The sequence below is a fragment of the Macrosteles quadrilineatus genome, unplaced genomic scaffold (genome assembly GCF_028750875.1).
Source record: "Macrosteles quadrilineatus isolate MER2022 unplaced genomic scaffold, UCM_ALF_1.0 Scaffold_3__2_contigs__length_128488019, whole genome shotgun sequence".
In the NCBI taxonomy this organism is placed as follows: domain Eukaryota; kingdom Metazoa; phylum Arthropoda; class Insecta; order Hemiptera; family Cicadellidae; genus Macrosteles; species Macrosteles quadrilineatus.
Window position 1 is genome coordinate 96,893,253 of NW_026542596.1, and position 22,678 is coordinate 96,915,930.

General features: G+C 35.8%; 1 protein-coding gene across 1 annotated transcript; it reads right to left on the reverse strand.

Annotated features, from left to right (window-relative positions):
• Window positions 1-21,268: 21,268 nt before the first annotated feature.
• LOC128990691 (nuclear cap-binding protein subunit 2-like) lies at window positions 21,269-21,797 on the reverse strand. Its single transcript, XM_054413211.1, has one exon. It carries the CDS (start codon window positions 21,753-21,755, stop codon window positions 21,270-21,272), a length of 486 nt encoding a protein of 161 aa, XP_054269186.1. The 5' UTR covers window positions 21,756-21,797; the 3' UTR covers window position 21,269.
• Between the last annotated feature and the right edge of the window lie 881 nt (window positions 21,798-22,678).

Consider the following 22,678-nt stretch of genomic DNA (forward strand, 5'->3'; position numbering starts at 1 on the left):
AGGCTTGGCGGGGCGAGTGCCAGCCAGGTATCAGTGACCAGTTCCACGGTGCGGCGGGTATGGGGGTGGAAAGATCGAGCAGGGGGGCAGGATGAGCAAAAATTGTTGGAGAGATAAAATGAAACTGCCATAACCTAACCTAACTAAACTTACTGATTATGAAAAAAATGAATGAAAGTTTACGAATTAAATCAATACCTGGTCTCAGTTACATTCTACCAACTACACCCCCATCAATATATAAACCCTTCCACTAAAAACTCTTCCCCTGAATCACTCTTACGCTCTGGGGAGTCAAGGCACTCGGGCCTACCTGCGTGTTTTGACAGTTGATGACCACCACGGCAAAGAATAGAACGGCACCCGCTCCGCTTCCCATTCCGATGATCTTTGGTATCGGGCTATCAATTAATGGTCGATATCTAAGAAAAGGACGACAATATCCGGGTTAAAATACAAAAAATGTCAATGGCGTATATAAACACAGATATAAACACTGTTTCTAATGATTGTGTAAATAGTTTAGAGTATTATCAATTGAACAGCTCCATCCAAATATTACACGATACACAAAGTATCAAGAGTCTGGGCAAAATAAACAGATTTAGTATACAGCCGTCCATTTCTTTACTAGTTACTCTATAACAACTGCTTAACACGTAAATCTTTCTGTAGCACAATATAGTTTACATGCATGCTATAATATTTAGAATTACACCTCCAAAACTTATCAATGTCAATTTACCAAACATATTCCAATTATTCTAAAACAACGCTATTATTTAACCATGTCTGGCAAAATGCGGACATTTAATGAGGCAGAAAATCAAAGATGAAACAAATGTAAAGCTACGGGAGGCTCGAGTAGTCTACGTCATGTTAACATATGAGTCAGTGTTGTGCCGTGAGTTGTCAGGTTATATACAGCTGGTACTTAGTCTTCTGTTATATGATACTGAGATTGTGAGGGTCGTGCATGCTTCTCTTCGTCTACTGTATTAAATATGTCCCTACAACGAAGCCTAAAGTAGGCATAACTATTGTAAATTTAAGTTTATTATTACTAGTTTTAAATGTCCACTGAGAGTATTAATTTATTATTTAGCTATCTAGGTATCAACAAAAGTAGGAATCCAATTCTTATAAAGTTGTCACTAGTTTAGAATTAAAATGAAATCAACGTAGATAAATAGAGCCACGATGAGTGTTGATGCAAATTACTGGTTTCTGTCGAATATACTATCCCAAACCAAAGATGAGCACATTTAATTGGTGGTTCACATCAACTACGACACCTTTGATATTAAAAAAAAAACTTTAAAATGGGGATGTAATGTATGTCTATGTTCTAAGGAAGAAATCAAACAACACGTTTGTATAGTGGACATTCTACATCTGGACCATTGATTATATTATCACAGTATCAGCGGTTTATATAGGTTGGGGGGAGTATAATAAATTTTAATGTCTTCCTGTTACTCTCTCCCCCCAATCTCCCACCCCTAACACTCTCTTCTCTTCCATTGGTTTTTGTTTGCAAAACTTGTGATGTCATTGTTTACTTATCAATTTCTATGCTGTGTGTGTAGATTAAAACTGGCAAATTATGCGTAGGTGCAACATTGATTTTCCTAATTGGGATAGTTTGTTTATAGAAACACTCTGTTAAATTATAGATGTGCAATCCAAACCACTAATTTTGTGAGTGTGCACATAAACTAATCAACCACAAGTAGACTTCTCATCCAATTGTACATTTTGAAGCCAGTTTTCGTGACTAGTTCATGTCCGGTGACACTGGGTGTTAGTGTCGAGAAAATTTTGTTTCTATTATTTTAGGGTTAATTCCATGATTTGTGTTTGACTGTTAACTTATATAACTAAGATAAGAGTAATTGTTTATGATTACTGTATATAGTTTTATTTGGTTAAACGAGTTTTTAAATGACTGAATTAACAAGAAACAAATTGATAACAAAATACGACTTCTACAGTGCACCTGACAGAGCTAACAATAAAATTGGCTTCAGCTGTTCCATTAGGATGAGAAATCTACTAAGGGAGTATGATGTTATCTATGGTATGCATTAACATACTAGATGTCGACCAGTGGTCGAAAACTCGACCGAAAATATGTAATGTACTACAGACTTCTCTATTTTCACACCTCACTGTAAATAATAAATGTGATGGGAATTTCTTTCATTCGTTTTCGATTATATGTTTATATTAGTTGTTATTTCGTCACCAGCATAGCAACCCATAAGGCCCATCTTAGTAAAAAAAAAAAATAATTTAATTTTTTTTTTTAAATTTTCTGTGCTTATTTCTTGCCTTGTTTAACTTATAATGGGATTCTGCACATAAACAGGAAAATATCTTTCTGCGTATTTTTTATTGGGAATAAATCTGTAGGCGTAGATTTTCCTGCGATGCACACGAGCTAAGAAAAAAGGTTTTCAAGAAACACGCTTGCCTATTAATATATAGGATACATTTTTAAATATATGACAATTACGATAGAATATTGCTAACATCATATTGCTAATTGGTTTACCTTGTCAATAACACGTTTAAATTCGTGCAACATTTGTTATCAGTTTTGTAATCTTATGGAAACTGTGAACATTGTATTATATGTATTGGATCTGAACATTTAAAAAATCCTCATTAAGGTAACACCTTTGACTATTAATGGTAACACATTAACATTCTATTATTACGACAGTGAGACTATGCATAGATAGGCTGTCATATTTATAAGTTAGATTAGGTGAAACTGGATTAGCAGCTACTCGTAAGCTACAAAATCAAGGAATCGAACGATATTAAGAAAAATAGCAATATGATACAGTTAGTTTTAACAGTTTTTCCATTACAAGAAATGTTGGAAAACACAAGTCCTAGAGTTGGTTTTCAGTTCCAAACTTAAAAGCAGATAACCTCCGATCAGTTAAAGCACGCGAACAGTTAATTTTTCATTCAAGATAAAAGCCAAACTGGAGTCGGTGTTTGCTGATAAGTCTATTGTTTACCAACGGATAATAGCTCTACATTTGAATGATTGAGAATCTATAAGGAATCCTAAAATATACAGTATTGCCAGGGGAGAACTTTAGTGTTGACAACGTTCGTGTAAGATGAAAGCTTACTTTCGTCAATGCTTACTCTTACAAAACGAACTAGAAATTTAGATTGTAATTCAATGTGCAAATTAAACGATTGGACAATACCACATTTTGGCTAAAAATGTAGCCCGGGCAAGTGTTAATTGGTTTTTGTGCCTGAGTAAAATACTATTTTTACATATCAAAAGGTAGGCAATATAAATAATGTTAAAAATTAGTTAAGTAGGTTATCACAAATGACTCAGTAAATAGTGGTGAGGTCAAAACGAGCGTTTTTAAAATAAAAAATGCCAGATTGATGAAAATGAATTTACTTTGAACGAACTTGTCAATGAAATTTAATATGAAATGCTTTCCCCCCACGGTTACATGGCATGGCATTTGTTATGGTATTTGATGTTAAAAAAAACTCCCTACTGACAAACGAAACATGAACTACTTACCTAAGGTATTATTAAATAAGGCACTTCAACGAAAATTAAACAAAACAGTAAGAATAGGTGTGTACGAAGACTGAGTTGTGATAATTACTTTGTGTGATTTGTTTCCAAGACACACGAATAATATAATAATACAAATATATTATTTGTATAATGAAATTGGTTATTGTGGTGTGAAGTATTCTGCATATTTTAAATAGGTTTGTTGGCATAAAAAGTGGATATATAGTTGACATTACGCAGGGCATGGAAAAATATTAAAATTTAACAAGGAGCCGACCCGGGTAGATTGGCCGATTAGATAAGCGACGCATGCAAAGCGAACCAATCGTCAGATACAAGACAATTAGCGCTCGCGTGTTTACAGAGACGTGCGCGCGGCCGCGGGAACTGACCCTCTATATTTCATCATCGAGATTTCATGTATCTGAGAAATCGGACGGCCCGCCCTCCAGCATGCGTGATAACCCGATAAAACGGAGAAGAATAGAGCGGATTTGTAGTGCACACGATTTGTGGTGGCACGACACCGGTCTCACGACGGTACCGAGAGCACACATGCCGCCTCCGACTCCGCCACCAGCCCCACAACGTGCACCCATCACTCAGTGATCCATAACACACGATGATGACGTCATGCGAGCCTCAGCTGGGTGGCACACGGTGGGATCTGCAGAGATCTGAATGACTGCTCTCTGCGATCTACACAGAGGAAATAGATTAGAGGTGATGTCATGAGAGCTTGGCAGTGACCTGTAGGATCTGCAGAGATCTGAATGACTGCTCTCTGCGATCTACACAGAGGAAATAGATTAGAGGTGATGTCATGAGAGCTTGGCAGTGACCTGTAGGATCTGCAGAGATCTGAATGACTGCTCTCTGCCATCTCCACAGAGGAAATAAATTAGAGTGGGTGATGTCATAGGAGCTTGGCGGTGCCCTGTAGGATTTGCAGAGATGTCTACGGGGATGACGTACGTGACTGACTGCTCTCTTTCTTCTCTGAAGAAACGTATAAGGTTGAAGTCAATTTGGTTTGGTGGTACCTTGTAGCATCTCCAGAAAATGTAATACATGGATCAGTATGAAGAAGACTGATCTTTGCGATCTTCCCTGAAGAAAATACCAATCATGTTGGTGGTACAGTTTAGGAGATGCAATTATGTGACACGCTGATCAGTACCTGGATGACTACTCTTTGCCATATTCTCTGGGAACATGTTCAAGAGTGAAGATATTTTAGCTTGGCCTCTAGGATTTGCATGGATTTGGAAGAGGACACAAACGGAATACCTTGGCTTAATTATTGCTTTTTGCGTTATTTTACGGGAAACTTGCACTTGAGTGACGTTGATTCAAAATACGTACCTAGAGCGTTACAGCTTGAATCCTACGGAGATGTGAAAATACGTAAACACGGAAAAATGCGAAATCATGTAATAACGTGATATGTGACTGTAGTTTGTGATCTTCTCTGGGAAAACCCATGAGGTTGATGACATGCCCTATTGAGTCAGTGGCTGTTGAGATTGGTGTTAATCGGCTGGTGTCTTCGGGGCAGAATAAACAAACCTTGAGTACATTTCGGAAGATTTTCTAATTGAGTGTGAACCTTGAAATATATGGGTTTGTATGATGGGAGGGGTTTAAAATAATAGAATTTTTTATCGCTTTACCAAGAGGGGTTCTCCTCACCCAAATTCAACTCTTCTAATTACTTGTAGGTAATGTCGGACTATATCAAAGATATAATAGTTGCGTCAACACAACTAGTTTAAAAATTACACCTCCAGCTTACTCAGTATCTTAAAGGGTTTTGGGAGTCACAGTACGTTAAGTGCAGTGATTGCTATATCCCATTGCAATTAAGTGGTTGCATTAGAGCGAAAGAGGAGAGATTTACCCCTACCCGGTAGGGGTGTTTGGTTTCTGTAGGAGGCTAAACAATTTAAAATGTATCTATTTTTCAAAATTCTCTATGTTTTAAAATTCTAACTGTAGCTTCATCTGCGTATCGATAGCATAATGCTTACAGAACTTATTCCCACATAAAGTAGTATCGATTTGTTCCAAAACCCAAGTGAGCATTTCACAACAAAAGCAACATCGAGAGTGGACGAGACAACCACGGCTCGCATAAACTAGTGTTCGGACTAGACTTATCTCCGATGCTGACCGATTGCCATCGACAATACATAAAGTAAGAACAATAAAAATAAGAAATATTAAAATGCTAGTGAATTGCGGTATGTGAAGCGGAACGATTCACGCTGATCGTGCGCGACCGCGATTAACGTAATTTGTGGCCGGGGTCACGATACCTGATTGAAATGTTCTACACGTTTACGGTGACGAAACTGTACTGTGACACTAGACTGGAGCGAGATCTGGTATTGAAATGTTCTACGTATTAACGGTGATAAGACTGAACTGGAGCGAGATGAGATTTGGTGTAAGAATGTTCCACATGTTTACGGTGACGAAACTGGACTGTGACACTAGACTGGAGCGAGATGTAGTACTGAAATGGTCCACGCATTAACGGTGATAAGACTGAACTGGAGCGAGATTTGGTGTAAGAATGTTCTACATGTTTACAGTAACGAAACTGGACTGGAGCGGGATCTGATATTGAAATGTTCTACGCATTAACGGTTATAAGACTGAACTGGAGCGAGATTTGGTGTTAGAATGTTCCACATGTTTACGGTGACGAAACTGGACTGTGACACTAGACTGGAGCGAGATGTAGTACTGAAATGTCCTACGTATTACGGTGATAAGACTGAACTGGAGCGAGATGAGATTTGGTGTAAGAATGTTCTACATGTTTACGGTGACGAACCTGGACTGTGACACTGGACTGGAGCGAGATCTAGTATTGAAATGTTCTACGTAATAACGGTGATAAGACTGAACTGGAGCGAGATTTGGCGTAAGAATGTTCTACATGTTTACGGTGACGAAACTGGACTGTGACACTGGACTGGAGCGAGATCTGGTATTGAAATGTTCTACGTATTAACGGTGGTAAGACTGAACTGGAGCGAGATTTGGTGTAAGAATGTTCTACATGTTTACGGTGACGAAACTGGACTTTGACACTAGACTGGAGCTAGATCTGGTATTGAAATGTTCTACGTATTAATGTTGATAAGACTGGACTGGAGCGAGATTTGGTGTAAGAATGTTCTACATGTTTACGGTGACGAAACTGGACTTTGACACTAGACTGGAGCTAGATCTGGTATTGAAATGTTCTACGCATTAACGGTGATAAGATTGAACTGGAGCGAGATTTGGAGGAAGAATGTTCAACATTTTTACGGTGACGAAACTGGACTGTGACACTAGACTGGAATGAGATGTAGCACTGAAACGTTCTTCGTATTAACGTTGATAAGGATAGGACTGAACTGGAGCGAGCTTTGGTGAAAGAATTTTCTACATGTTTACGATGACGAAACTGGACTGCGACACTAGACTGGAGCGAGATGTAGTACTGAATTTTTTTAACGTTGATAGGACTGTACTGGAGCGAGATTTGGTGTAAGAATGTTCTATATGTTTACGGTGACGAAACTGGATTGAGAAACTGGACTATAGTGGATACTGTTAGGTTGATAAGTAATGACTGAGGGAGGGTTGGACTGGACCGACTTATCCCTAACTTACAGGAAAAACGTTCTATACATGTATAGAAAATGTTATTTTACTGGAGGAAGAACTGATAGGTGAGCGTTCTACTTGTTAAGATAAGTAAAATTATAAAACTCTACAAATAACTCAAACTGGAGTAAGAATTATTCTACAATAGATTCTAAACATGAATCTCGATAGTCCATTTACTAAACACCATTGCGTTTTGGCCTCGTTGAAATAATATTTGTGATTAAACTTTTCATGTGGGTAAGAAAACTTTGGTGCTTTATCCTCTTAAGCGTTTGACATCAAACTTTTAATTGTACGTATTTCTTGAAGGGTGTAAATATAACGAAACTGCAAACAAGCAAAGACTTACACAAACCCACAAAGTAATTGTGGTTCTTGTCCTTTGTATTCATGTCTCATTGAAGTACACGCAACGCGAACACACGCGTTTACGCACACATACGCATACTACACACGAACACACACACACGCACGCACACGTCCTTAACAATCCCAAACGCTTGTTCTTTAGCGCACACGAATTGCTTTTGTTAAAAAGATAAGGCTTTCTGGTTAGCCTTTGTTTACTCTTTAAGGATTTCGTAATTAGTTCAAAGTTCTTTAATTAGTAAAAACTCATATTATTTCAAGTTCTAATAAGAGGTCATATTCACATTTGATTCCAAAATATTAACCTCTTAAAGGCCGTGTAGATTAGATAAAAAATGAATTTACATTTTTTAAATTCTAAGAAGTATTTAAAAGAAGATATAATGGACTCGAGTAAATAACATTTTACTGATAATTTGGTTTCTATATAGAATAGATTTATTGATATGTGTAAAATCTTTTCTACAACAATTCACCTAACCTAGTCAATGAGTGTATAATAATAATGCAATTGTTTAATATGTAGCTAGTCATAGTAGTTTTGACTTTCCATTATTTTATTTCTTGGCAAAGGTTAATAAACTGGTGTCTTGAGTTCAACTTATAAAATCCTACCTGATATTAGAGCCATTTCAATATGAAATAAAAACAAAATTAACAACATATTAGGTTAACTTTGAAAATTAAATTTCAAGACAGTTATTCAACAATTAATCACCACTAATCCCGAAACGACAACCCAACCGCGGACCGGACAATAATTGTTTAATGAATTATCCTCCAATTCCTCAGTATTATTGTAAGCTTAAGTCGGCTGCTTATTAAAACACTTCACATTTTTCCCTCGGTCGTCGTCTTTTTTAAGATAATAAGATTCTGGCGGCGGAGGGGTGGTTCTTCATCAATATTCACATCCCCCATGCGTGTCTCTCCCTTCACTTTGTGTTTTTACCCCATCTTTTAAACACCCTCTCCCCCACTTTCTTTACTCGCGAGGCTTCAGCTCATTAAGCGACGGGATCGATCCAGGATCTCGCCACGGGTCCCGCAGGAGGCGGTTGGGAGACTCGGCCTTGGGCCGTGGCCTACTGACCCACCCTCGGACACTGGGGATCGCCACCCCTGCTGATAAATCATAAACTCCCCGTGAACATCATTGGACGGTGTAGATAAAACAACGGGTTAATTAAATCGGTTGATGAAACACACACTGTGTTGCTGGGTGGAATGAGACGATTGTGTAGGTCGGTTTAGAGGATCCGCAATAGCAAATCTTTTAAGAAAAATCATAGTAGAGTAAGTAAGTGTGTTATGAAATAATTTTATATCCGCAACTAAAAAGTTAATGTGTCAGAAAAATGATACGGTTTGTATTAAGTTTTTCCTCCAGTTTTTTAATTAAAATTTTAATCGTATGCATATACTCCAATGAAATATGAATCATCCTTTTAATATGAATCATATTAAAGTGATTTAGTAAATAACTATTTATTTCTGTCAATACGCTTTAGGTTAACAGGTTTTGGACTAGTTTTTGCTTTTTGATCAAGTAATTCAATAGTCCATCAACGACAGTGTGTCTATCAACTAAAAAAATGTTACTAGGGCTTAGCTTGTGATTTCCTCAAATTTGTATTGACATATTTTTTATGGCAATCGGTGTGGATTATGATGAATAACGCAGAAATATATATCCAAACTGTCTCAGGGAAATAAGCTTCAAGGCCTAGGCAGATGATTAGTTGTGCCCATTCAAATGCAAGGTTTTTACTGAAAGCGGAAACAGTAGTCTATGTGCCAAAATAAATGAATAAAATGTGACGTTTTTGCCAAGGGTTATTTTGGTACTAGCTCTAGTTTTTATCTAAATCTTACAATTTTGTCCTTAGACTATTTTTTACCCTCTAACAAAATATTGTCGCTTACAAACAAAATTTTGTATTCATCTAAAACCTATAATTTCTTCGGTTTTCCATATAGGTTTCATAAAGTTAAGCCATAATAACGTCACAGGTAGTATCGTAAGCTATGAAATGATTTTACTGGGTGATTACATAATCACTTAACAAGTTTCATTCGTGATTGGCACGATTTCAACTGAGGCCCTTAGGACAAAAGGTACTCACTCTATTCAAAAGATCAAATCTATAAAATTCAAATATGCCAACAACTATACTAACTGTTTATTTGGGCAGTCGCCATTCAAAAATTTGTATAAATGTTAACACTTGGTTAGGCATTTAAAACTGGTGAAAAATTCTAATAATTATACTCATAAAGTGTTTAGAAACATTTAGGCAATAATATAACAGCATTTAAAATAAATTTCCAGAAATAAAATAATCTAATAATCACCAACATAAACTTAGATAATAATAAATAAATGAATACTTGATGACTAGTCAATGTTTAAAGTAAAGTGTTTAGTTGACTGCAGTTGTCGGGCGCGCTCAGTAAAGAAGTAACATAAAACGCCAGTAAGGTAAATAAACAGTCTTGAAGCAGTAACTTCAGTAACGCACGTCGGGCTGTAGTCTTGGGGAAAAGTTAAATTGAAAACTAGTCTGAATACCGTGACAATGAATCATTTGATGAAACTGAAACACATTTCAAACGGTGACTAACATTTTGTATGTCGCTGTTCGAATAAATTGTGTTGGGTATGAGAACTGGAAGATTTCACAACAAAAAAAAAAAAAAAAAAAAAAAAAAAACAGTACGGTTGAAAATATTATACTCACCGAATACAGTTTTCTTTTCTTTAATATTCCATGAGGATTCCGTTTAATTTTATTAATTTTGTATACTTTACTGGATAAGTAAAAATAAAGATTGAAATTACAATCAGTGGCCCTTTTAGTTTTGCTTGATTAACAAGTAGGTTTATAAGGAAGTAAACTTTATTTTACAGCGAGGCGATTTGTTGTTAGCTCAATTCAATAAAGTTCTCTTTTGTTTGAAAACTGATTACACATTTTATATGGGAATAAAAATATTAAGTCTTAAGTGTAGTACTCGAATATCTTTATTCAAAGATAATATTAGATTTTAACCAATGAAAATAGTTAACAGTAAAAACTGGGGTTGTATAGTAAAAAGCAGTGTTTAGTTGTTAGCAGCAGATTCTTAATTTGAAGCTTAAGCAGTTTTTTGGCATCATTTTTTGGTTGAGCAGAATATTCATTAAATATCCTACAATCCTAGATTTGAACTATACAATTGCGATGGAATAATACTTCCGACTTCCATATTAATTCTCGAAACGCTAAGTGAAAATAATGTCCATAAACACATACAAACGCTACCTAGAGACCAAAATGATTCAGTTGATGCATTTTACTAAACAAGATAATTTGTAGCCTATTGTCAGCCGTTTATTTTCCCACCTTGTGTTTATAGAAGTACAAATGCCTATCACGATGTGCTTTATTACACCTATGACGTCAGCAAAACATTTGCAAGTCACTCACCGTCATTCTAGGTATTGTGTTTGCCTATACTAATCATGCCTAGATATTTTCTTGTCAAAGAACTTCCAAGTAACTGCCGTTACCTCTAATTGTAACTCGAACAGAAAAATTGGTCGATTCCATCTTTCAGTAAACACATTCGTTAAGAATGTTTTCAAAGGGGAAAGCTTTGGATAAACAATGAAACTGAGACTCGACAGCGGCTGCGGGACGGCGACGAATCGCTCGACATAAAGAAAGCACTCCGAGACAGATAAAATCGCGAAGTAAGACAAGCAATTATTTCTAATAAGGAAATTACAGATCGATCGTGCTCGCCCCTTGCATCTCTCCCTATTCTTTCTCAACCCTTTCTGTACGCCCCGCACAAGTGTATGTTAAAAACGTTAATTTATTTTCTCGTCTTAAGAAAGGGGAGCAAAGAATGTCAGATCCCGCTCAAAGCGTCTTCCGGAGCCCTTCCCCCGGGCTACGTGTAGCAGGGGTTATAGCCATAGATGTGTGGAAGGGGTTGGAAGCTGGAACTACGTAAAAATCGTTAATCACTGTTGGTTTCAATTCTGGAGTTTTGTGAGGTTTGAAATTAATGCGGGTTGTTTTAAAATGTGTTCTTGCGAGTGGAAGTTGATCTTACATGTGGGTCTATGTTGGTTTGATGTTTTATTTTTTGTTTTTAGATGAGTTTATAAAAGTGACAAAAGGCTTGACAGTATATCGAGTAGTGAGAGAAAAGATGCTTACAAACGAATACCGGAAGTTCATTTGCCTACAAACTGATCACTTTTATGAAACTGGACCCAGCTGTTCTTGATCATTGGGCGTTTAATAAAAAAAACTATCCTGATTGATAAACCAGCTGATCTTGGTCAGTAACAAAGCTAAAACATTATAGTCTATGGCTACACACACAGATCATCTCACAACATTCTACTCTCGTCCTTCAGTCTTATTTGGGTTAAAATACGCCGCACCTAGGGGGCGTCCCAATCTCAATTTATTGATAGTTAATCTAGAAATTTTGACTTTTAATCTCAAAATTTTGACTTTCATTCTCAAAGTTTTTGACTTTTAATCCCGAAATTTTGACTTTTATTTTCAAAATTTTAATTTTTATTCTCAAAATTTTTACTTTTAATCTCAAAACTTTGACTTTCATTCCAAAATTTTGACTTTTATTCTCAAAATTTTGACTTTTAATCTCAAAATTTTGACTTTTAATCTCAAAGTTTTGACTTTTCTATCCCAAAATTTCAACTTTTATTCAAAAAGGTTTGGACTTTTAATCTCAAAATGACTTTTAATCTCAAAGTTTTGACTTTTAATCCCAAAATTTTGACTTTCATTCTCAAAATATTGACTTTTATTCTCAAAATTTTGACTTTTAATCTCAAAGTTTTGACTTTTAATCTCAAAATTTTGACTTTAACTTAAATCCATTGCACTATTCTGCCATACTGAACCCATTTTTAGTTAATTATTATATCTCAAAATTTTGACTTCCAATCTAAAAAATTTGGATTTTTATCTAAAGTATGACACTGGACGCAGCTGTTCTTGATCATTGGGAGTTGACTTTAAAGCTCAAAATTTTGAATTTTAATATCAAAATATTGACTTTTAATTTTAAAATTTTGACTCTTAATCTCAAAATTTTGACTTTTAATCTCAAATTTTGACTTTTATTCTCAACAATTTTTACTTTAAATCTAACAATTTTTACTTTAAATCTCAACTGACTTTTCTGTAAAGCTTTATTTGTATTACACATCAGGTTAGTACTGTGGCTTAAGAATGAAGTTCAAACGAGTTATGCTACTTTAAGATGCTTAGCCATGTTATATTACATTTTAGATAACTTAGGATCAGTAAACAATATTTGATTTGCAATACCAAGAATGTATAGTAAGCTTTAATCTAAAATAAGCTTTGGGTTTTGTTCTTTGATAATCATTCATCACAAACTGCAATAACATTAGATCAATCATATCCTAAAGCATCCCAAAACTATAAACTGTTAAAATAACACTTACATCAAATTGAAAAGGAAGCCCTTATCACTACACTGAGACAATGGAACAAATGAAACCGAAACACAATCGCAGCGAAACAATTACTTGGGTATGAAATGGTGCGAAATATTCATGAACGGCGGGAAAAACGTGAGGGATGGCGCGGGGTTGTCTTCGGCCCCGGAAGATCCGGTCAGAGCATTGTCCAGCGCTGGACACGGGTTGGGTTTTAACGTTCAAAGGCCTTATAAATGGCCAGGGACTCGGTTAACAATGTATGCATGAGGATTGATATTAGGAGGTTTGTATGGACTGGCAGATCGGTGTTAGAAATTAAGTAGTATAGTATGTAAAGTGCTCAAAGTTAACTTTCAGAAAGGTTCAGTAGGGTAAATTGAAATCAATGGTATTCCTTAAATTATTAAATTATGCGTATTTCTGATTTTTATGCCCTTGGAATATCACGTTGGTGTTATAAACTGTGGGTAGTGTGTTAAGCTCTATTGTTTGTGCAATAAACCTTTAGAACGGTTTAGAAGAAGTATTATTGTAATGTGCTTTTGTTATATAGGCCTACTATGGGAGCTGATCAACAATCTCAGAGTATCTGTTGAGAAACGAAACTAAATAACAAAACAATAAAAGTCTTTCGACCTCATCCAACAATGAAGACTGTTAAAAATCTACCCGACTACTAAAATTACACTGTCAAACTACAGCTACTAACTTCCCCCATATTTAACAAAATACAATGTTATATACAACTTAAACTGGCTGGGTAGCTGAGTGGTTATAGTGCTCGCCTAGTAATTAAAAGGTTGCTGGATCGAAAATGAGAAAAGTCAGTAGCTTTTTGATTGTTCGAAACTGGATCCAGCTGTTCCTGCTGATCATTGGTCATCAAATAAATTACAATGAAACAGCTGATCTTAGTAAGTATCAATAAAGCTACGCAAATCATCTAACTTCATTCTACACTCTTCCTTTACTAATATTTGGGTTAAAAGACGCACCTAGGTGGAGTCCCCCCCTCAACTGATATTGATACCCTGATGATAATCTATATATTAATTTTAAACTGTTTTTCTTTGTCATAGCTAAATTGAGAGAACGGCTGGGCGTAGAAACTCGGTAGAGGTGTCTAAAGAAAGGTCTTGGTCTGTAGATGGGCCATCAAAAGAGAAACGTGGTAAATTCCCTTGGGGCTCTGCCCCAGTGGCCTTTGAATTCCCATCCCATGTTATTCTTATGGAGGAAAAACTGGGTTTTTGTCCCAGCTAATTTGAGAGAACGGCTGGGCGTAGAAACTTGGTAGGGGTCTCTAAAGAAAGGTCTTGGTCTATAGATGAGCTAACAAAAGAGGAACGAGGTAAATTCCCTCGGGGCTCTGCCCCAGAAGCCTTTAAAGTTGCCTCTTCAAATTTGTTTACCATATGCATAATTCTACCCTACTTTTTAATGAAACAGCTGTTAATATTTAAATTGTGATTTATTGAATTTTTCAAAATGAAGTACAGTTTTTGCAATGGGTTCTTCTGATTTTAAAATCGATTTTATTCTGCATCGTGTCATGTTTTGCAATATAATGTTCTATTACCAAATCAGTGGACAATCCTAATATCACAGTAACTCTTAAAATTATTTCTTAAGGAGTTAACATATATCTATTGTATGGCTTGGTTTCTGCCTTTTTTACCACTTCTTGGAGATTGTACGTAGGTGATATTCTGTGGCGTATTGCATCTGTCGACGAAACTTGGGTTGGTGAAATTATTACAATGGAAAAAAGCGAGAAATCCTGGACAATTTGACATAGGCTAAAAATTAAACTGAATTAACAATATGCTACATTTCTTGAGCAATCATTGAAACAACCGATTTGCAAACAATGGAATCATAGAAAAAGTCATAGAACACAACCAAGTAGAAGAAAAGAAATAATGTTTTTTTTTCATTTATAATCGTTATTATAGAACCTAATGCGGCTATGAGAGGGAAAAATTTGTAGAAACACTAAAAAACAAGATCAGCTTTTTGAGAAAAGATAAGACATTTACAAAAGATTTTCATTATATCTAACTGTTGTCTAGATCGTGAGTATTTCCATAATCTTCGTGAGTCGCCTGTAATCAATTGCAATTGCTCGAATTCGAGCAACAGGTACACTAGTAATAATGAACCAGAAAGAACAAAACTGAATAAAAACAGTCGAAATGTAAACACAACCACATATAAATACAGTGTGACAAAAAAGTCTGGAAACGGCTTAATATCTTTTTAACTAAATCCGTTAGAAAAGTCAAACTTTTAACATCAACTTACATGTATAAAAACTACTTTTTCAAAGCATTTTCACGTTTTTACATCCACCAGGGGACGACCCGTAAGGAGTAAGTACAAAATCTTTAATGTAAGCATAGGTTGATATGCACACCATTTTAAAGGTCTGGTCAAGTGGAGTTCATTGCCGGAAACCGCATCTCAAAAGGTTCATTCGTTACAAAATGGTGGCATTTCAAAGTTCTTGTGGAATATACCTTTACAGGCCTTAATATTGGTAAATACTCGTATTAAACATTATCTTGAGAGCTGAAATTGTATTTTAAAGTCAACTAGCCCATAGACTAAGTTTATTCAATTTTCAAAACAAATTTAAACGGGTTTCAGATTTCCCGGCTAATTTTGACTATGAGTATTTACCATTACTAAGGCCTGTGCAGGTATATTCCGCAAGAACTTTGAAATGCCGCCATTTTGTAACGAATGAACCTTTTTTGACGCGGTTTCCGGCAATAAACTCCACTTGACCAGACCTTTAAAATAATGTGCATATCAACCTATGCTTACATTAAAGGTTATGTACTTACTCCTAGTGGGCCGTCCCCTGGTGAAGGTAAAAAAATGGTAATACTTGCAAAAAGTAGTTTTCATACATATAAGTTGATGTGAAAGGTTTGAATTTTCTAACGAATTTAGTTAAAAAGATATCAAGCCGTTTCCAGACTTTTTTGTCACCCTGTATATAACAGTATGTCAGATGTTTAATCATATGATATACAAAAAGTATAAGGCAGGCAAGTTAAAAATTACAACATAATTGTGTTACGATAGTAAAACCTTGAACGGTATTTATGATCCCGAGCCGGGAGAATTTTCTTTGTACAAAAATAACTATGATAGTAACTTATGTATGGAGAAACATATTATTGGTTCATATTTTCCACTGTGGGTATCATTTCTTTGCACCTACTACAACAAACGTATTCATATTCCAATTTTTCGAAATTTCGCCCAAACCTACACAAATTAGATTGAGTGACCATAAAACCAGAAAGAATATAATCCGATCAAATGCAGCGTAAATGTTAGATTCGAAGCGGAATGCGAAGCTAAGTGGATTGCATTGGGGCATCAAAGGCAGAGTGTGTGTGAGGTTATGGCATGTTTGGGGAGGCGGGTGTGGGGTTGTGTGTGGGAGTATGTGGGGATATATCCAGCTGTTACGGTTATTTACCCTAGAAGCAACAGGTCTTTGCCGCCGCACACATCAAGAACACATTCAACACATTCTACGCTGATATATGGAAATCTCATCGTCGCATTTGTCAACCTTCTCGCTGTCGACAAGTGATAAATGTGTTTACGCTTTTGGTGGGGGCTTTGTAAATAATGTGTTTAGGTGTAAATATCTGTGAAGTATTGTGATTAATGGTATAAAAGGTGTAAGAAGTAAAAATACATTTTTATGTATTCATCCATTTTATTTAAACAAGCCTGGAAAACTGTTTAGTGAATGTAGTAAAACATGTGGCAGAAAATGTAGTAACTTTTGACAAATTTATTATTTTTAGCTTCCAATCTTTAATTGACACTGCTTGAGCGAGTGTGGGGAGCCAAACCAGCACTTTCATAGGATGAGAACCACTCTTAATATCTCTCTGTCAATTTAAACCATCATAAATCACATGTATTTATTTATTCACGGAAAATCCGTTTTTACAAGGTATACATTGTAATAATACTACTTACTCAAAATAAACACAAAAATTGAATTATGATTGAATATAATATGTCTCCGTTACCTATTACAGTATATTTATGCAGACGGATTTAAGAGCCAACTTTTCCCACTCAATATTTTTCTTGCCAAACTTGTAATTGTGATGTAATTTGTGTGTGTGGCTGTCATTTGAAATTTCAAGAGACAGTGTTTTTCGTTCTATATTTTGTAGTTTTTTATGTATTCAGTTTTTATGTAAAACAAAGTTATAGAAATTAAGTGTTAATGCTGAACCTGCAAGATTATACGTAGGCCTACTGTATCTGTTTTCCATAGTCGAGAGAAAAACTGAAACAAAAGTGTAACGTAGCAATTTGGTCGTGTGCTTTTATTGAATTAAATAGTCTCTGAGAGATACAACCACGAAGCAGGAATGTCCAGACTCCTCGAACCTATCAGAATGTATATTAAAAAACTATACACGAAATTTAAGGACAAAGTAGGCCTGCTGAATCTATGAAATAAAAGTTAATACAGACCTTTTAAGAGATTTTATTTGACTCAAAAGATCATTGGGACAAGTAAACATAAACTCATCTTTCATCTTCCACACAAATATTAAAATTAGCGTAAAGTAAAGGCTCTTTTAAAAGTTACCTAAATTAAACGAAATCCTGGTTCAAAAATCTTCCTTTCGGTTATTAATTTAAGTCCATAACGATCCTATTCAGACCAAATTCGAATAAAATGATCCAATTTGGACCGTGGTATTTAACAGGTACATAAAGGCTGGGCTAAACGCCTCAGTTTAATGAGATCTTCATGCAGTTCAAGAATCAACTAAGCTCCACTTACTAAACTTTTCAGTTTTGGATTTGTATTAGGTGAATTAGCCAAGTTTGTGAGTTTTCTAGGGTATTCATATATGTATTTTTCTAATATTTTAAATTTGTTAGCGTTAAAAATATTACAAACACAGAGGTTGGTGTTGTTTGGATAACCTTTCATGTCCTTTCATAATTCCCGTAATTTCCTAATTTCTTTAGGGACACATATTACTTTATCATAATTCATCTGTTTTTAGACATAGTAATATTAATTTCTTCCACCGTTGGACCACTTAAAAATTAAACCTTCACTAGTACCTACGGTAATTAAAATAAAGTACGTTAGATTGACCATGGGGTATGATTTTTTTCGTTTTACACGGTGTCGTCAAATCTAGAAGCATTGCATAACCTAACAAAATGTAAACGTGACGTAGAAAAATAAATACCTATTATTAAAGCAATTACGAGTACCCGAGATGAAGGGGAAATAAAAATTGCGTATGTCACATACACACTGAAGTATAAACAAGAGAATTCATAAACCATTTATACTAAAAATCCCCCCATGTAGTGGTTACAACTGCATATGGAAGATTTAAAATGCCAATAAGTTGCCAACAAGACTTAACTGAAAATCACACAAAAGATACATCCTCATACCAAGTTTGTTCTCCAAGATAGACTTGAATCTTATTATATTTTTTGGAAATATAAATAGCCTAATATTTAAAATAGATCACTAAAATAATTTTCAGCTCCATGCTTGAATCTTCAATCTTGCACGTGAACTTCCCACCGCAAATCACCAATATGAACTACTCTGACCCCAATGTCAACTTCTCAAGAAGCCGGGCCACGTCGCACAACAGAACACGTACTACAGTAGCTTCTGATAACAATATAATCGGTCAAGTTTCGCATGGATTATCAGTTGAGGGACAACTTGGATTGGACCGAGTTGGCAAGACTTGCTTGAGGCCTCGCTACAATTATAACTTGTCGTCTTGTCAATAGTAGAGCACTTATCACTTCTGCAGATGTGTCTGTAGTTTGCTGACTGCAAGGGTTGACCGTTGTCAGGGTAGAGAATGCCAAGTCAGATCGGAAGATTGATAGGCGAAAGTTTTTTTGTGGTTGTTCAATAAGTGAATCATAAATTGAATACTTACATTTTTGGGAAGGATAAAATCTGTTCTTTTCGCATAAACACCTCCTCTTTACACAATGAATAACCTAAGTTGAACCTAAAAGGCCTGAATTGGGAAATAATAAAATTACTGAAAAGTGAAAAAAAAATAGTCCGTTCATTTATTGATTTATTCATTGGATCATCGAGCCAAATATTTGTTGGAAAATATGGTCTAACATTGATTTGTAGAATACAATTTAAGTTACAGTGAGTTAAGTTTTTAAATTTTGTAAAATTTAAAAATGTTAAATTATTAAAATATTAAACGATTGAGTAATTGATTCGTTGAACAATTATCATCCTACAACAATTTACTTATGAAGTTATCAACTAATTGAACACATAAGTCCTATACTTGTTACATGGAATTTCCAATTTACTGAGTTTTCCAAACTAACACGACACACCATAGAGTGTAAATTGAAGCGAAGCAAAATGAAGATTAAACGTACAAATGAATAAGTTAATAGATTCGTTCACTAACCAAAACAAAAATTAAGGCGTTTAAAGATAGCCAACTCATGTAAAAATATGATTATTGTTATTAACTACTCGGCTAAGATTCAGAAATATAACTAAAATGTATATATTTTATTTCCAAAAGCTACATTGAAACATCAAAATCAGTTGTAAATTATGAATTAGCACTCTTTACAAACCGAGGAATCGTAACTACAGGTCAGTAATTTGAAGCTTTATGTAATTATTGGTAAATTTCAGGTACTAGTAGCTGAATAACACGGTTGCTTTAAACACCTCCTTTTAAATGTACTACCACGAATATTAGTTACGTCATGTGTGTTACAAATCAAATCAATCTTTATTATCGTATCAATTATTATCAATAATTGAGATGGGGACGCGACCTAGGTGCGTATTTTAACCCAAATATGAGTGGAGGATGAGTGTAGAATGGTGTGAGATGATCTGTGTAGCTTTGTTACTGGCTAAGATCAGCTTTTAAGTAGATTATTCATTTAAAGCACAATGATCAGGAACAGCTGGGTCCAGTTTCGAACCATAAAAAAGCTACACATTTTTCTCAGGTTTGAACTAGCGACCTTTTAGGCAAGCACTTTAACCACTCAGCTACCCACCCAGTGTACAGTATAACACAATAACCACAAATACAGTTATTTATACTGTCAAATGAGAGGCAGGGCAAAACGTCAGCAATACACATTAGTAGTAGACATGACAAACAATTCTTAGAATAAATAGACCTATTAAATATATGGTTCTCAGAGCATACATACGGCGAAACTGTCAGTTTGTTTAGTTTTATACCTAACAACATTCAACCTGATAACATGAGTTACGTTCTTATTTGTCTTTTATGCTCGATTTATGGTTTACTCAAAACCAAACAACAACAACAACTTAATTTATACTTTGATCAACTAAAACTACAGTTATCGATTCCCAATGACAACCAGCAATCTAAAACATCTTTGAATATTTTAATTATCAACAATTCAGGACTAGATCAGTTCGACCACTTCTCGCTACTGGAGTAATGAGCTGTTATGAATAATTTACCCTAGGAAATTTGAATAAATCAAAATTGTTTGGTAATCTTTCCTATTAAAATAAACTGTTCTTGCAACACTATGGTGAACGAAGTACTGTAGACGTTCAATTTATGTAAACAATTTGTAGTTTTCCTATTTTATATTGTCAGGTTAGCATTTTCAATTAAACTCATTAAACCAACAAACTTACTAAAGTTTGTATAGTAGATGTTTTGAAATCACAAAATACAACGAAGCATCTATCTTCAAACTGTATTTCTAAGTAATCCTGATAATTATTTTTCAGCATAAAGTAATGACCAGATCGTAACCGGGTACTTGCCAGATATAGTTCAGACCCCCCTTTTTATGTATAGGATTTGATTTTATAGTTTTCTCAAGTTAATCTACAACAGCTACACGGCCGTTCTTCATCTTAAACCTCGGAATAATGAGTAGGTTACTCTGTATACCAATTGTGAAATTGCCATTTATTTACAATGGTCTCAAATTCAACACAAGAACATACCCGATCTATTCTCTTACTTCATAAGCTGCATAATGACTCATAAATAAAAATAAATGTAAGCGATTAAAACCTTTATTCAACATCGAATCAAACCACTCCAGATAGTCAGCCATACGTCTATTCTACACAGTTCTTCGGGATAACTTCCTTGCCACAAGCTTTCCGAATCCTCCTCTGCCCTCGTCAAAGGTCTTCCTGAACTCATCCCTGATCTGACCTCCACTGCGACCTCTGCCGTACTGTCTACCCTCCTGGAACCCGACGTCCCAGTCAGTTCTGATCTGTCGTTCGTCCAACTTCGTACCGTTCACGTACCTCATGCAGTTCTCGGCGTCTCTTCGGCTGTAGTATTCCACGAAGCAGAAGCCGCAGGGGGTCATCTTGTGTCTGTCCAACCCCATGATCACCCTCCTGATGTCGCCACACCTAGAGAACAGCTCGTGGATCTGGTCCTCGGTCGTGTGGAAGGAGAGGTTGCCGACGTACAGGGTCGTGGAGTTCCGGAGAAGACGTTCCTGCTCCTGCAGAGGACCGTTGAATCTTCGGTCCCTGTAGGGGCTCAGGTCGATCGAGGAAGTTGAGGTGAGGGAACTTGTAGAAACAGACATTTCGACTTTAAGGAAAAGTCAGTGAATGTTTTGTTTGTTGTAAACAAAGTTGGCGATCATCTGTTTTCATTCTAATAGTAAATAGCATACAGTATGATTATCTAACTCAAGTTGCGCAGACCAACGGATACTTATAATGTGAAATACATTGGTTATGTTTTTATTACGTGGACTAAACCAAGTAGTTTGAGTTTATCTACAGCATTGACACCAAGTTTCTTTCTTTACTAGGTGGCGTTCGCAGAGGCATCCACAAAATTGAGCGGAGTCATCAAGGGTTCATATTATATTGTTTTTGTCATACTGCAGTAAAAAAACAGGCGTTTTTAATGCATGCGTTGCGGGTCTAAAGTAGCATTTATACTCTCTAGGGAGTAAAAATTTGGCCTCTATGGAGTAAAAATCAGTTGTTGTCAACTCAGTTGTAAATTTCGATTGTAAACGATTGCATGTATCGAAAATATCTAATATACTGATTCGTGCTTCGTAATCATTTTAACCTACACAGTCTACAGTCTCTTCCCATAGCATTTTAGTATTGCAGATACATTAATCCATTCCATCACTCAACGATGCTCACCTTCACTACTTCCTTCACCACCCCCTTTGTCGTGGTCTTGTTTCCCTCTCTTCTAGTAGCATTTTAGGATTGCAGATACATTAATGTAATTGCCAAAGACAGTTCCCACACTCTGCACTGCTAGCCTTACTAATTGCTTCACCATTTCCTACGTCATAGACCTGTTTCCTTCCCTTCTCATAGCATTTATGTGTTACAGATACATTTATCTAACTGCCCAAACGGTTCCTCACTCTGCACTGTCAGCCTTTAGTACTTCCTTCACCACTTCCTCCGTCGCGGGGCCTTTTTCCTTCCCTTCTCAGCATTTTAGGATTGAAGATACATTAATCTAAGACCACAG

Bases quoted from the DNA above. Each gene is read 5' to 3' on its own strand.
- LOC128990691 (XM_054413211.1), bottom strand. From the start codon at position 21,755: ATGTCTGTTTCTACAAGTTCCCTCACCTCAACTTCCTCGATCGACCTG.